Source organism: Buceros rhinoceros, unplaced genomic scaffold (assembly GCF_000710305.1).
Source record: "Buceros rhinoceros silvestris isolate BGI_N320 unplaced genomic scaffold, ASM71030v1 scaffold14589, whole genome shotgun sequence".
Lineage (NCBI taxonomy): Eukaryota > Metazoa > Chordata > Aves > Bucerotiformes > Bucerotidae > Buceros > Buceros rhinoceros.
Genome location: NW_010431048.1, coordinates 1,204 through 16,630, shown reverse-complemented (window position 1 = coordinate 16,630; position 15,427 = coordinate 1,204). Strand labels below are relative to the sequence as shown.

Here is a 15,427-nt window from a genome sequence, read left to right as displayed (position 1 = left end):
CAGCCCGGGAGTGCCTGGGTTCCTCATCACAGAGGGAGCCCTCGACGCTGGTGCCCGAGGAGCTGTATCGGTGTTGCTGAGGTAGTGTCTTTGGGGACAGGGGCGTTTTACCTCTGTTATAAATGCCGCATTGATTCACACATACATCGTGAGTTCTCTTTAATTTGGTTTATTAAAAGGTTCGTATAAGGCCAAAGCAACCAGCGCTGGGTGCGCATCCATCGATACGCACAAAATGTAGTTGGATTTTTAGTCTGTATTTATAGGCCTCTCCTGGGAATTTACGACACCAATCTCACCACAGTGTTGTTGTGATGTCTATAGCAGTTGAAGGATGTCATCCGGCCTTGACAGCCATAGGCGAAATTTATGGTAGTTAAAGGATGTTATCGATCTTTATGGTGGTGGCAGACGGGCTTCATGGTGGGGGCAGATAAGATCTTTAACTCCATCCTTGTTGTTTCAGGCTTTCGTTGTTTCAGGCTTTCTTTGCAGATCTGGCAGTTCTTAGCAAAACACCAAATTCCATACATGGGCCCCTGCTTCCCCTAATTATCGTTCTTAGTGACACGAATTAACGTTCCATATCTCACAATCCCCTGTTTTCTTCTTCATGTCGTTAATTCGTGCCTTCAATTTCTCACACCTCTCTTTGGCTTGTGGCTCACAGGTGGCCGATTTCCGAGAGCAGCTGCTGACCTGTGCTGGTGTGGACCCCGCACGTGTGGTGGAGTTCTCTTGCGGTGAGCGTGCTGGGGTGGCAGGGAGGGGCCACGCTGTCTCTGCGAGATCTGAGTGTTGCCGTTTGCCTTTGGTGCTGTCTTGTCAGCACTAAGCAACATGGGAACGCTCCTAGAAATCATGGCAGCAAAGGGGTGCTAGTTCCTGTCCACTCTGAGCTTCCTCAGCGGTCTCGGCCAGTATCGGCAGGCAGTGTGCCGTGCCTTTCTCCCAGGAGCTCAGGGAGTGGCAGCTGGAACAGCTGAGTGATTTAGGCACTTTGGCTTAGCCTGGCAAACGTGTGCCTCTGTCACTCGCTCGGGTAAAGCTGCTAGTGGGGTTTGTGCATACAGCGGTGATGTTGGCTCACAACTTGTTTTCGTCTCCAGGACATGTGATTCCTCCAGAAAACATTTTACCCATAATCCTCTGCAGTGGTCCTTCCAACCAGCAGCTGGAGTTCACCTACCAGACGAGAGACTTGCCCCAGATGGTCAGTCCTCCTTGGTACCTCCTCTTTGCTTCACATGCCTGCGTTCATAGAGCAGGTGCTCCCAGTTTGAAAGGTGGGCTGATCAAGAGCTGGGGCAAGGGAAAGCCATGGAATTTGGGGCAGGTCTGTTGCCAAGTAATTGGGAGAGAGTAGCAGTGAAAGGGCTCTTGAGCTGCCTGCTCAGAGGTAGCTATTGGAGATGAGGAATGCTAGCGAGCCTTGTTTGGCTGTACCGAGATCTTGCATTTGTGTGCTGGGCATCAGAAGGAGATTTCTGACTTTGGAGATTTTCTGAGTTTGATGGGCTCGGTGACAGTGGAGTGTGGCAGCTCTGCAGAGTGCAGCCCAAACCACAGGGGCAGCAGCAGATTTTCTGCACTTTCTCCTTCCTTTGGTGGACCAGTGAGCACTCAAGGCCAGATACTATATACGTTCTGTTCCTGCTGCATCTCCACCAGATGTGCTAGCTAGCCTTCCACATCTGTTCTAGTATGACATGTCCCATCCACTGGGACAATGGACATAAACCCTCCTTTCCTGACTGCCCACTGCTCCACAGTATTAACAGAAACCCTGAATTTGAAGGAGACGCCAAGCAGTGAAGAGCTGCTTTTGTGATGCTCGGCTCCTCTGAGAGCTCTCTTAGACCTGGCTTATTTCCCACATTTTTCTTCCTCCAAGGCGTGTCATAGGGGAGCTGTGATCCTGGGATTGAGCACAGAATTGGAGCGGCATTGGCTGGAGCTCCTGTCAGCTGCAATATGCTCTGGTCTCTCTTGCAGATGGATGAGACGGGTCGAATCCTTTGCAACCTGTGCAACGTGGTCCCAGGGGGTGTGGTGTGCTTCTTCCCCTCCTACGAGTATGAGAAGCAGGTGTATGCACACTGGGAGAAGACAGGGCTGCTCACCCGCCTGGCAGCTAAGAAGAAGGTGATTGTGCAGCCAGGGCAGCTGGTACTTTAAATGGAGGTTTCAAAAATCAAACAATTATCGGTGCGTTACAGGCCTCTCTTGCTGAGTTGTTCTCCTACTCCGCACAGCAGAGCGGATGTTTATCTAGCCAGTCCCGCCAGTAATGAATAAATGATGCTTCCCGGGTGGCTGATCGCTGAGCTGGGATCTAAATTAGATTAAATGCAGCTATAGATTGTTTAAGTGCACGGGCTGTGTAGTGGCCATGGTGGGAGACAATCCTCACCTTCCATAACCAGCAAGCTTGTTCCTGTGTGGCTGGGGGGCTGTCCAGGTTGAGCTCATATAGGGAATGTTTTTCCCAGGCTCACCTGTATGTCCCTGGAGCACAGACCAGCACAACTAAGGGCTGGGCAGCGTGGGCCTAGACTGCAGTTTATAGGACAAATGGTGGTCTTTTTCTGGTAGAACTGCAGAGATGAGAATTGAAAGACCAGCAGCGGTGACTCCTGTGTGTTACATGTGCAGTGATCTCCCTGCTTAATCTTTGCAATGACTCTCAAGAGTATTTGAAGGTCAGGCAGTCCGACTGTCTCAGGGCATGGGGCAGGGATCTTGGATATACCCTGGCTGTGACTTGTTTACCAAAAGCTAAATAACCTACCACAAGGATTAGGAGAGCACAGCCCCAGGTATTCCACAGCCTCGGTGCAGACATTCTGGCACACGGATCTGCCTGTAGGTTTTTGTGGTAAGCTTTATGCTTCAGCTTCAACCAGAGATGTGCAGGTATCACTCATAACGCCTCTCAGGTGTGTCCCGCCAGCGTCCCAATCATCTGCCTGGTGCCACAGTCACACAGCTTGCTCTGCCTCTCAACTCTGATTTGTTCTGGTTTGGCCTTCGCAGTCTCCAGCAAATCTGATACGCATTAGCAAAGCCATTTGGTAGAAGTGCAGCAAGTGTGACCTTCAGCTGCCCACACACAAGATTGTATCGTAGCGGAGGAAGGTTAAAGCCTTTCCTGAAGTGGCTATAGTAAGATCACACTGAGATTATATATAAATGACACAGGGAAAATACATCAGAGGATTAAATAGCTACTGTTTAATAAGTTTAATAGTTTAGGCTTATATTTGTAGTTGACAGGGTTTTTTCCTACTGAAGGACTGATTCTGGCTGGCAAAATTTGATAGTACTTCTTGCTAACCAAGAGAAACCACATCCTTTAGGTGTTACAAAAAAGACAGATGCTGCCCCTCTCGTTTACTAGGAAAACAACGTGTGATTTAGGCTAACGTGCAGCATCTATCAAGATGCAGCTTAAATAACTGCAGGGGCTTTCAGTAATTAGGCATGCTGGAATAACATACATACAGTAGTATTTCTTTATGCTTTGGATGGAAAACTAGCGTATTCACTGGGCAAGGGAAGACGTCACTTGGGATTAACTGGTGATTCGCATTGATTGATCCTGTCACTGCCCTCCAAGATCTTGCAGCTAGAGGGTCTCCTTGCCTCACTTCAAAGGTGGAGGAGATGCACACTGCTTTCCTGCTTTCAGCTCTCAGATGACTTCTAACTTGCAGATTTAGGCAAGTCTGCCAAAGCTGAAAGGGAGTGTTGGAGGTGCAGGAGCAGCTGCTGCTCCCTTCAGAGCCCAGGGGAGAAGTGCTGTGGTGAGCCTGCAGCGCGTTTCCAGGGTGGAGGGGAAAGGTGCTGGTGAAGTTGGTTTTCCTAGGCCATTTGCCCTTCCCCGATCTTGGTTCCCTGTACTGTTTAATGGCATGGGACTAAAATTATTTGCTTTCTTAGTAAACTGTTTGCTTCCTGTTGTTGCAACTGACACGCTGTGCCTGTGACAGATCTTTCAGGAGCCTAAGAAAGCCAACCAGGTGGAGCAGGTGCTGGTGGAATATGCCAAGTGCATAAAGGTAAGCTGAGCTGGCAAGCTGTCGGGATCGTGGCATCCCATCTGCGAATGGGAGTGCTGCTGAAGAGGGCACTGCAGCTTTTCACAAGGAAAGAGGGCTCTAGCCCAGGTGTGGGAGTTGTTTCTGAAGCGCAGAAATCTTCCCTACTGTAAGTTGCTGGTCCCTCTCTTGCAGCGCTGCAGCCAGGCAGGAGGACAGATGACAGGGGCACTGCTGCTTTCTGTAGTTGGAGGCAAAATGAGTGAAGGGATCAACTTCTCCGATGACCTGGGAAGGTAAGGTGGCTGATCCTTGGCAGGTGAGCTCTGGGCTTGTGTTATGGTGACTCCAGGCAGGATGGACACATCAGTACTTGCACAGATAGAAGATCCTGGGGAGCATGTGGCTTGGGCTGATGCTTAAAACCTTGGGGCCAGGCCTGCTGGGTGCTGTAAAACCCGCTTGTGCAGACTAATTTTCATGCGAGTAACGCAGTTAGGCTTGCTGTGCTAGATAATCCCTTGTTCTGGCACCCTGAATCCCTCTGCAGCTTTCTGTTCAGAACGTGCTTGTCAGACTGCTGTGCTTTATTGCTGCCTCTGGTTTTCAGGGCTGGCCGTCTTTCAGGGGTGCGGTGACCTCTAATTTATCAGTCTGTTGGCAAAGTGCTCTAGGATGAGACATTAAAAATAATGCAGTCCTCCCTTGCCCCTTGCAGGTGTGTGATTATGGTGGGAATGCCTTACCCCAACATTAAATCTCCAGAGCTCCAGGAAAAAATGACTTGGCTTGACAAAACAATGGTAACAGACCTCTAGACCTCTGACTGTTCCATCTCTGCTTTTTATCACTAACTTCGCTCCTAAGGTTGCCTTCAAAGGTTTTGGAGGTGTTTTTTTTTGGTTGGTTGGTTTTGTGTGTCTGAGCTTGCCCTTGTTTCTCAGACTGTGCGGTACTAAGAGTACAGCCTTCTCCAAGCTGCAGTACAGGTGGCCCTAAACACAGCAAAGCAGCTCAGTGGAGGGAAACACCACCTGGGCTCGCTGGAGCTCTGAGTCCCAAGGGGAGCAAGACCCTTCACCCCAGAGGAGGTGGCAGGGTGCTGGAAGTTGCTTGCCAGGATCACTTCTCTTGGCTCACTCGTTCTTTCCCAGTGCCTGCTGGAGATGCAGTTCCTGGGCAGCTGGGGACAAGTTTTCTGCTTTCAAGGGGGCCTTGGGCTGGCTCTTTGTGACTGCTCAACATAGCTTTCTGACTGTGATCTTTCTTCTGTCTCTCTTTACTCTCAGATTGGGGTCCATGTGGCCACTGCTCACTGTGCAGGGTTAAAAACATTTGCCCACTTTGTCATTAAGACTTCCTAGTTACATCTGCCTCATACTCAAGCCTTACCTCTTTCTCCTTTCCAGCCCAGAGCTGCTGGCCAGGCTCCCAGCAGAGTGCTGATTGAAAACCTGTGCATGAAGGCAGTCAACCAGTCCATAGGTAATTCATCCTTCCTTGAACAGGCTGGGGGATAGAAAACGTGACTGCACTGAAGTAGGAGGGTGAGGAAAAGGACACATTACCAGTCAGTCTAAGTTCAGATGATGGGAACGCCTTGCCTTTTCAGGGCCGTTTCAGTGTGCCTGTGTGTTCTGTACAGGCAGAGCCATTCGCCATCAGAAGGACTTTGCAAGCATCCTGCTCCTGGACCACAGGTACGCACGCCCTGCCATCTTTAACAAACTGCCAGAGTGGATCAGGGAGAGAACCCAGGTGAAACCTGCCTTTGGGTCAGCGTTTGCAGAGTTAAGAAAGGTCAGACTTTTATCTTACGTACTGCTACCAAAACTGTCCCACTGTACTCATCTGTAGTTTTCTCAAAACTTCGCTTTAGATTAAGGGCACATTTTGTGTGTTCTAGTTCCATCGAGGGAAGTCAGATACTTTGTGATGCAGACCGGAGAACCGGCTGTAGGTGCTCTGTGAGCTACACCTCTGAAGACCACCTGAAGCAATACAAGTTTCTGCTTTTTGAGTTTGTTGTTCTCTGCTTTCTGCCTCCTTTGTGGATGTTTGCTATTCAGGACCTGAACGCTTCGATGGTGAGACAGCCTTCAGCACCACTACCAGGAGGGAAGCTGGTGAAGGCAATGGTGGCAGGCTCCTGTTTGTTTACAGCTGTTACAGTTTTATTTAAAATGATTAAATATTTTCAACCCAAACACTTAAATAGGGGGAGTATAATTATTTTGACTGAACACATCTGCCTTTTCCCATCAACCACCAAGTGTATGGGGCTTGATGACCAATGAAAACACAGAGCTTTTCACAAGAATTATAAGTGGCCAGGCCATTAGATCGTGTCATGTTGGAATTACACGGTCAGACAGGTAAGACGCAGGGCAGCTGCAGGTAACATTTCTTATCCCCTTCTTTCCACCTTGCTTCAAGCAGGCAGTAGATTCAAGGAGCAGTTCACTCTTTCAAGGGCAGTAAAGATATGGCCATGATACAGCACAGCACTTCTCCTTTGATCATGCTTAAGCACAGGATTGCTCTGCTCGCTCTTGAATACAGAGTAACTTTCTGTGGAAAATGGTAAAACCCTTTTTTAATTTAATTTTTTTTTTTTAGCACAGATCTTCTGCATTTCTCTCCTAGATCCTGGGTCAGTGCTGGAGGGCAGCGCTAACCACAGGGACAGCTGTGTAATCCCAGAGCTGGCCCCAGCTTTCTGCCACCCTGAGCAAGTCTCCTCAGGAGCCATTTTACCTCCTTGCCAGTTTCAGCAGATGGATGCTACCTCTCAAGGCTCTTCACAATGAAAAAAGTACTTATAATTAGGCTGGTACCCTCTCCCTGATGTTAATTAGCTCCACAGGTAAAGAAGCAGCTGCTTCTGAGAAATGTCCATTGTGAGTCTCCTGCCCGTTAAGTGGGTGCAAAGCCCCCTGCCTGGCGCAAGCTCTGCCTTAACACCAGCAAATGTGGGATCAGGGGGGACCTACTTGTAAAGCTAGCCCCTGCCTGAGATGAGAGCAGACGGCTGGGCCTTACCTAAACACACTCTAAAATGAGCACACTCCCCACTTCTGCTGAAGCGAAGGCTGCAAGGACCTGCTTCCTTCAACTTTATTGAAATTTTCAGGCAGTAACAGGCAATTACCATAAGCCAGGTAGAGAAAGAAACCATCAAGTGCAGCAGCATCAGGAATTAAGACTCCCCATGAAGGGACACACACTCCTCTTTCAGCAACAACCAAGCACGCAGGAGCTTCAGCAAACAAGCAGCAAGGAGACAAATGAGGCAAGGGCTGTTTGCCTGCAAGAGATGCTTTCGCAGTCATCAGGAGTCACATTAGGAAAGACTGAGGACCCTTTAAATCAGGAGCAATGCTAGTTCTGATCCACTGCCCACCAGCTAAGGCGGGATTTATTGTTCCAGCATGAGCAGCAGCCTTGGAGATGGAATGTAGTATTTGGAGTGGAGAATAGCAGACAGAAGAAAAACTTTTAACCTCAGCAGTAGCTGGCTTCTGTTGCTCCTGCTCTTACACAAAAGGAGATGACAGGGTCCTCCTGCCATGTCAGTGCCTGCTCCCCAGGAGGCACTTCCACAGGCTGGTGTCTCCCAAAGGTGCTTAGTTCAAAAGTCCAGGGATTTGCTCTGACACTGACCCCATCTATGACTCCCAGTCATCCTCATCCTCCTCACCCAGGGGCTGCTGTGGGGGTGGGAGGGGTGGTATTGAGTCTGACATTCGAGCAAAGGCACCAGCAGGACTTCCAGGAACATCAGGATTTCCAGAGGCTCCCGGCCCTTTCCCTGAAATACCTGTGAGGGAAGGAAGATCACCAGTGAGTGACACCTGGGGACAAGAGAATACAGGCTCAGCAAAAGGAAGGGTGAAAACCATGCCTTGTATCGCTGCCCAGGCAATGAGAACAGCCAACACGCTTAAACGCTACCATAGTCCTGTGCCAAGGGCTTATGTCGCTAAAGCTCCACCTAAGCGAGTCCTCCTCTGCCCTTTACCAGGCACTGAGAGGTGATACTGGCCCCAAATGCTATGGGTACCTGCCGAGGCCTTGGGGCAACTCAGGTGCCCCCCATGGGCAAGTAAGTGGCCCAGCTGCCCCAGCACTGAATTAAAAAAAAGACACTGCTGTCCCCTCCTCCCAGGCAGCTTTCAGAGTCCATCCTCTGCCTTGGACAAACAGCCTCCTCCAGTGGGACCTGAGGGCAAGATTCCTCTGCTCGTCCCTGTGAAGACACTCCCAGCCACGCTGTGGCACGCTCACTGGGGAAGGTGTCTCTGTTCCTGTTTCGAGGGCTGTGGCTGACAACTGAGGTCCCAGAAGGGGCTCTCCCTCCTTCCTAGGGGGTGAGGAGCAGCCCACCCTCCAGGACAGTACCTTTGCGCCTCAGCACCAGTTTGTTGAAGAGGTCTGACATCAAATCTCCACCTTGTCCTGTAGCTCTCACTGAAACGGAGCAAAACAAGCAAGACGTGTCAGTCTGAACCTACCACTACGGCAAAAGCGTTATCCTGCGACACTGCCTTCTTGTATCACGCCCCTGATCCCCCTCATGGTAGTTGCAGGTCAGGAAAACACCAGGCACCACAGGGTAACAGCATTTCTGGGGAAATCCCAGAGTGGAACTTCTTGAGGGTCAAGAGCAGCAGGGCAGCTGCAGTCTCATTCTGCCAAACCAGCTCCGTCAATACCTCCCCAGCCACCTCAACCAACGTGCTCAAGCTGGCTCAGCCTTGCTCCTCTTGGCCTCAGGGTTTCCTTCGTGTGTCTGCCCCCATGCAGCCTACCTGAAACTTCCATGTGTGCTCTGAGACTGAGCAGGTCTCCGCCAAGATCATGAATGCCCTTCTGGCAGACAGGGTTTAGCGAGTTCACAGACCTCTGGCTGAATGGGAAACACCTGAGACCTACCCTCGCTGTACTCCGGGCTGGCCCATCTGCCCCCTAAACCTACACCTCCCCAGCCGGGGGTAGACAGCAAGGAAGATCAGTTCTGCCAAAGAGCCTCAGCACCTTGTTCTTGTTCCTTTTGCTTCTTCTTCTCCAGCTTCCTCTCCTTGACACTGCGGAGGTTGGCCTTCCCAATGCCACCAGCCTGGCGGATGGACTCCAGGAGACTGGCACGCCCAGTAGAAGGATTCACCACCTCCTTTGGGGCTCCCTGGATTGAAGCTGTAGGGACAGGAAGGACAGGCCGCAGCGGTGGGTCAGTGCACCAGCCAAATCCCCATCAAAAGGGCTGCTCCAGTACCCCACCAGCTTCTGCCTGGAGCAGTGAGCCTGGCCCGGACATGTCTCAGTGATGTCACTAAGTGATCACACTTACTTAGCCCAGCCAGCAGCAGCCCCAACAGGGGCAACTGAACACTTGCAGCTCCCAGGCAGGTGGGATCAGCTCCCTCCTCTGCCAGAAGGCTGGGAAGCCACAGGAAACCAACCAAGGACACAGGCTGAAGCCAAGGAGTCAGAGTCAGATTCTGCTGGTGAAGCCGTGGAGATGTCCAGCCCTTACCTGCAGGTGCTGCATTGCTGCTCTCCTCACTCACTGTCCGGGCTGGCTCAGAGGGAGCTCTGGGCTGGGGCAGGGGTGGTGGAGGAGGCACGGTAGTTGGCATAACAGGAGGTGGTGGTGGAGGCGGTGGTGGTGGAGGCGGCAATAGCTCAGCATCTTGAATGTCTGAAAAATGAAAGAAGTATCTGAAGTGTCCCAGAGGACAGCACAGAGAGCTTGAGCTCAGCGCTTTGCATGCCTCAGTAGCAAAGGATCAGAGTCCTTAGCAGGCACTGTGCAGCAGAGCACTCCCACCCTGCGCAGCAACTCTTCACAACAGGCAGGGCCGAGGCAGGGTTTGAGAGTCCCCTACACTGCCCTCTCCAGCTGCCTTCCACTGGGCCTGCCGAGCTCACCCGAGGGCACCCCACCATGCTGCCTGCACACTGCGCTCCCTCCTTCCCTAGCCACGTAGGGGGTGAGGGAGCTGAAAGGCTTGGAGTCTGGCCAGCACTTCAAGAAGTCACAGCTTTGACTCAGGCCCAAGTACAAGCTATAGGTATCACCAACATCTATCTTGAAATCTCTACCAAGAGACTTTCTGCCTCGTCTCCACCTTCTAGCAATCCCTGCCTTCCTCCTTCACAAGATCCTGGGAACGGGGACTGGAAATACCTGGTTGCAGAGGCTCCACCGACTCAGTGTTGAAAGTGGGCAGCTCTGGAATAGCACTGCTAGGGGCAGATGGTGCGATGCCGGGGCCCAGATCAGCACTGTACATGAGATCTGCAGCAATGCCAGGCAGGTCTGGGAGGTAGGACGGCACATCGATCTCAGGGACCTGGCCCAGATCTGGCACGTAGAAGTAATTTTCAGCTACCTAAAGGAAACCCAAAACAAAAAGACAAGGCTGTGACTACACACTTGCTTCCCTTGCAGCAAGCAGGGGCACTGCAGGGAACAGCATGGATGGCAGTCAGGGCTGGGCTTGTGTGCTGTGGTACAGTGGCCACTCATCAGCTACCCCCTGCAGAACAGGTTTGGAAAAGGCAATCTGCAGGAGGAGGAGGAGGAGGTGCAGGATTCTCCCCAGTTTCTTGCAAGTGGACTTTCCTCCCTGGAAGGTCTCATGCACCAACTTTTGCAGCCAACAAAGGACAGTCCCTTCTCCTCCAGAAGTCCATTTCTGAGGTTAAGATGCAGGAGAAGCACAACCAAGCAGTTAAAGGTTTAGTTTATGCAAAACAGTACCAAAAGTGCACTGTGAATAAAGGGCTTTGTTTTCCGTACACACAGCTATCTCCCCCGGTAGAACATGATGAGCAAATGGCTCCCAGGCTTCTTTCCCCAGCTCCATACGTTCAGCAAAGCTCCAGGTATGACCGCTACGAGTGTTCAGGACAAGGTGAGGTGAATGCTGGGGCAGTGGGACTGGTGCACTGCCTGCCCCATGCCCGCACCAAGCAAAGGGTTTGCCTTTGCTCATACTGGCTGGTCCTTCTGTTTGCACCAGCATGTGCCCCTTCCTTGCAGGAGGCACAAGCCTTCTCCCACCCACGGCACCCCACCTTCGCAGTCTTCACAAGGCTCAGGAGTTAGCTCAAGGGAGATTATCAAGTGATGGAGCCTCCAAAATCCTCTAGAGCCCTAAGGTTTAGCAGCAAGGTGAATCAATATTACATGACTCTTCTGACACTACCCAGCAAAGGCTTGAGCAGATAGGAACACCTGCCAAGTTTGAGGGTTTTGTGTCATCCATCAAGCCCAAACCAGGACTTCAAGCCCAAAAACTTGACAAGGTCCTTCTGGTAAGTGAGACACGCTGCAGTCCCATGAGAGGCCATTCTCCTACCTGTCCTCCACCCTACAGAAGCCCTCTACTCTCAAAAAGCTGAGCACAATCCCCTGAAGGGGAAGCAGCTGCATTCCCCTCACCTGTCGGTCCAGCTGTCCTCTTTTGGTGATGGAGAGAGGAGCATCAAAGAGCTTCTCTTCTGTCTCTGTTTCCAGAGCCACATGGGTCTTGGTCACTGCTCCAGCCAGAGGATCAAGGAAAACATACTTCTTGTACCTAAGGGTGGAGGACAAGTATTTCAGTGATGTCACTTTGAGAGCCAAGGCCAGAAGAAGCCGCGTACCCAGGAAGGCCTGGGAGGCTGAGACCTCCAGACTGACTCATGGAGTGGAACATGTTGGGCCCTCCAGTTTCCTACTTCTAGCCCCATTTACAAGCATGAGGCTCCCCACTCTGCCAGTGCAGCCTCCACATTCATCCTAAAGCAAAGCCCCACTGCACTGCCATCATTACCAAGCTCACCCCCTCCCACCTCCTTGTCTAAGACCATCCTACAGCCTGCTGCTGCACGAGTCTCTCCTGGTGACTTGTCTTTCAAGGGGCAGGAGAAAAGATGAAGAGGGAAATAAGCTGTGGCCCAGGGGAAGAAAGAAGAGATCCAGCAGCTGAAAGCTCAAGGAAGGTTTAAAGAAGCTCTTCATTATGGGCAGGAGGAGGAAGCCCAATGGGAAAGGGAACTGCAGTGAGAGGCAGTGGAAACATTAAAGCAGCAACAGTGGTGAAGTGTTGCAATGAGGAACCATCGGGAAAAGGAGCAGAAGCTAGGCAGGCACATCGGCAGAGAAGGGCAGGAGTGACAGCATTTCTCAAGGCCAGAGAGAAATTATTACAGGGGTATCACAGGAAAAACTAAGTTGGGGAAGGGAAGTGCAAAGTTGAGTTGAAAGCTGGTGAGTGGAGGATCACGTGCAGACAAAACAACTCCTTCTACCCAATGGGAAGAGTGAGGAAGAAAGGGTTGCTAGCTGGAAGCCAGTGGAAAGGTCCCAAACCCTGCCCTATCAGGAACTTGGTATGTAAGACCCCCAGGAAACCAAGCAGTTATTGCTGGCCCCAAGGAAGGGAAAGCTCCTCTGAGGGTAAGCAGGGGCAGCTGAGCAGCACAGCACTGCTCCAGCTCTCACAGATTCTCCGTGGTGTTGAAAAGCAGCAGGGAGCTGAGGGAGCTGATGTTCCTGGGGAGACTGCCAAGGCCTTCTTCTGCGTCATCCTCCTGGTGAATTTTGGTGCTCAAGCACACAGGGAAGTACTTGAGTTTCTCCTGCAAGAAGACAGATAACAGGTGGTACAACACTGAAACTACAGCTGCTGAGACAGCCCTCCCCAGCCACCACAACCCACGCTTCTGGATCCACTGCATGGTCTGGGAACCCTACTGCACCCTCTCCATAACTCCCTTTGAGCAAGGAAGCACATGGACAACATTGCAACCCCAAGCTCATGACAAATCTCAGCAGTTCAGACTCGGCACGTGCTTTTCGTGTCATGGATGGGTCGTATTGAAGAGGTGTTGCTGTGGCAAAGATCCACCAAAACAAACCCACCACTTGGGCTCCAAAGCCAGAGGCATGGATGAAGCACCGCAGTCTAAAAGGCATTTGTTAGTGTCTCCAATTACCCAACATTTTCATGCAGGCAGAGCCTCCCGAACATCTCTATTATCTCCCCTCTGCTGCCTTCAGTTGATGTTTTAAGAGACGCGATCCCACCGGTGGGGTATGCAGGGAAGGCAAAGGAAAAAGAGGTTAGGAAAAAACAGAGTGCCTGCACCAGGCAAGAGATCAGGCAGAAGGGAGTGCGCAGGGTGGAACGTGTGCCAGATGGTCTTGCAAAGCCCGAGGGATTTGCAGGAGTTTTCAACTCTAATGAACTGAAATCTCCTCTCTCTCGGTTCTAAAACTTCATGCATAATATATAGAGCTCCCTTTAGAAAAGGACTTATTACATCTGAACTGCCTGACTTTTATATAGAACAGGAATTGCCATCCCAGATCAGACCAGTGCTTCAGCTAGCATGACAGCGCCCGCTGCCAGCTGCTCAGGGGGATGAAGCTCAGCGCCCACAGCACACTTTGCTGTAGAGGGAGGAAAGGCATTAGTTCCTGAACCCAGAGACAGCCTGGGATGGATGAACCTCCACCCCAGACCCCTCCCCACACCTTTCCTCAGCCCCTTCACAACTCCTGTTCTTTATTCACCAGCTAGGACAAGCAGCAGCCTGGCAGCCGCGAGGTGGTAAGCGTTCACCCCAGAAGAAACCAGACCACTATCCAGGACACAGTTTGCTGGGTTAAATAATTGGCCACACTCTCGTGGTTTTCTCCTGCCACCAGAAGATGACCACTTCAAACACTGTCCACAGCTTCCTGCTGCCTCACCACTTTCAGCATCCCTGCTCTATCCCATCCCCTGAATCCTTCTTCCCTCCTTGTACTTGTACAGGGGAAATGGAGGCCACCACTGGTTCAGTTTTAAGCCCATGTCTCGGCGACATAAGCAGTTCCTGCTCATTGAAATTTCAAGCTTGAATTTGGTAGCCAGAAATCCTGGGAAGTGGCTTAGTCACAGCTCAGTTAATCCACTAAAAGTGTGTGATGCTCTGAGTCTATAAAATGCTGTAAGAAAAGACCTGGGAATTTTTGATTTAAATGCTTTTTTCCCCCAAAATAACACATTCCAACTTGTGAAGAATATACTGATATAAACAACTTGACTTTTTACAGCAGCAAGTAGGCAAAAATACATGTTGTTATTTAGAGACCACAGAAGCAGAGATTCAGAAGTAAAGGTTCTTTTGATCATTAATATTAATTTCCCAATGTTTAATTTTTTAAGCATGAGGGAGTACTGACGTTTTTGCTAGAACTGTTCACACACACTTAGCCCCGAAGTCATATATGGTTTTTTTTAATTCTCTCTTTGTAGATTTCAATTAGCACTGGAAGACTGTGAGTCACTTTAAGGGCGGAGTGAGAATCCAACCATTACCTACATTTACTTTTAAGTCTCATCTAAGGTGGTTATAAAAGCAGTAAGCATGAGTATTACTCTGAAATGTGAGGCTCTACATAATCTTTTTAATTTAAATGCCACCAAAGTGCTCATCTGATTCAAGTACCTAGATCTGTTTTGAAATTTAGAACAGGAACCTACTGTCAATAATATCCTGCAACAAGTTAACATGCCATTTAAAAATGAGGTTTTTTATGAGGACATCAAGGCCTTAAGCCGAAGGTTCAGCAACCTCAACATACTAAAGTTATGGGGAGTGCTTGAATGCTCAAGCACCCCAGTTTGGCACCAGGCAGGATCACACCCCTAAGGTCACATTGCATTTCCAGGCATTTTTGTCCCTAACAGTCTGCAGTTAAAAATATATATGATCACCCTGGCTCTTAAGTTTAATTAAGCATGCACTCCTACAAAGCGAATTGGATTGACACATGAGAAGCTCCACTCCCTCCATGCCAGTGGAGTGCTGAGGCTAGCTGGAAAAGCACTTGAAGATGAGCAAGTTCAGCCTCCTCCAGCCCATGGCGGAGGCAGAACTCACAGGGACATGATAAACTACTGACATTTTTGAAGCTTTGCGAGGCTACTCCAGCAGTGGACGGTAACTTCCACCTGGACCTCTTCCCAAGCCCAGGCCAATCATGCCTCCCTCCTCATTTTCCAGCCTCCTGAGGGGCACCTGCAGCACCCCCGCACAGGTCCCACCACAAAGGCAGCACCCAGCACCTGAGAAGCCCCACAGGGCAGCAGCCAGACTACTGACATTTTTGAAGCTTTGCGAGGCTACTCCAGCAGTGGACGGTAACTTCCACCTGGACCTCTTCCCAAGCCCAGGCCAATCATGCCTCCCTCCTCATTTTCCAGCCTCCTGAGGGGCACCTGCAGCACCCCCGCACAGGTCCCACCACAAAGGCAGCACCCAGCACCTGAGAAGCCCCACAGGGCAGCAGCCAGCTCACTGTTCAACCCTGCCGAGTGGCTAAAACAACAACCCCAACAACAACA

At 50.7% G+C, this 15,427-nt stretch overlaps 2 protein-coding genes across 2 annotated transcripts; one reads left to right on the top strand and one right to left on the bottom strand.

Annotated features, from left to right (window-relative positions):
* Positions 1-670: 670 nt before the first annotated feature.
* Positions 671-5,994, top strand: LOC104499737 (probable ATP-dependent RNA helicase DDX11; the record flags this gene model as incomplete). The annotated part of the gene is made up of 9 exons (XM_010143284.1): positions 671-743; positions 1,110-1,213; positions 1,996-2,145; positions 3,993-4,061; positions 4,236-4,336; positions 4,759-4,843; positions 5,450-5,525; positions 5,686-5,840; positions 5,947-5,994. Coding segments are annotated over 9 exons (843 nt in total), but the record flags the coding sequence as incomplete, so codon positions are not given.
* A 1,714-nt stretch (positions 5,995-7,708) lies between these two features.
* Positions 7,709-12,671, bottom strand: WASH1 (WAS protein family homolog 1; the record flags this gene model as incomplete). Its single annotated transcript, XM_010143283.1, has 7 exons — positions 7,709-7,860; positions 8,442-8,510; positions 9,078-9,236; positions 9,577-9,741; positions 10,231-10,435; positions 11,491-11,626; positions 12,535-12,671. Coding segments are annotated over 7 exons (1,023 nt in total), but the record flags the coding sequence as incomplete, so codon positions are not given.
* Positions 12,672-15,427: the final 2,756 nt, after the last annotated feature.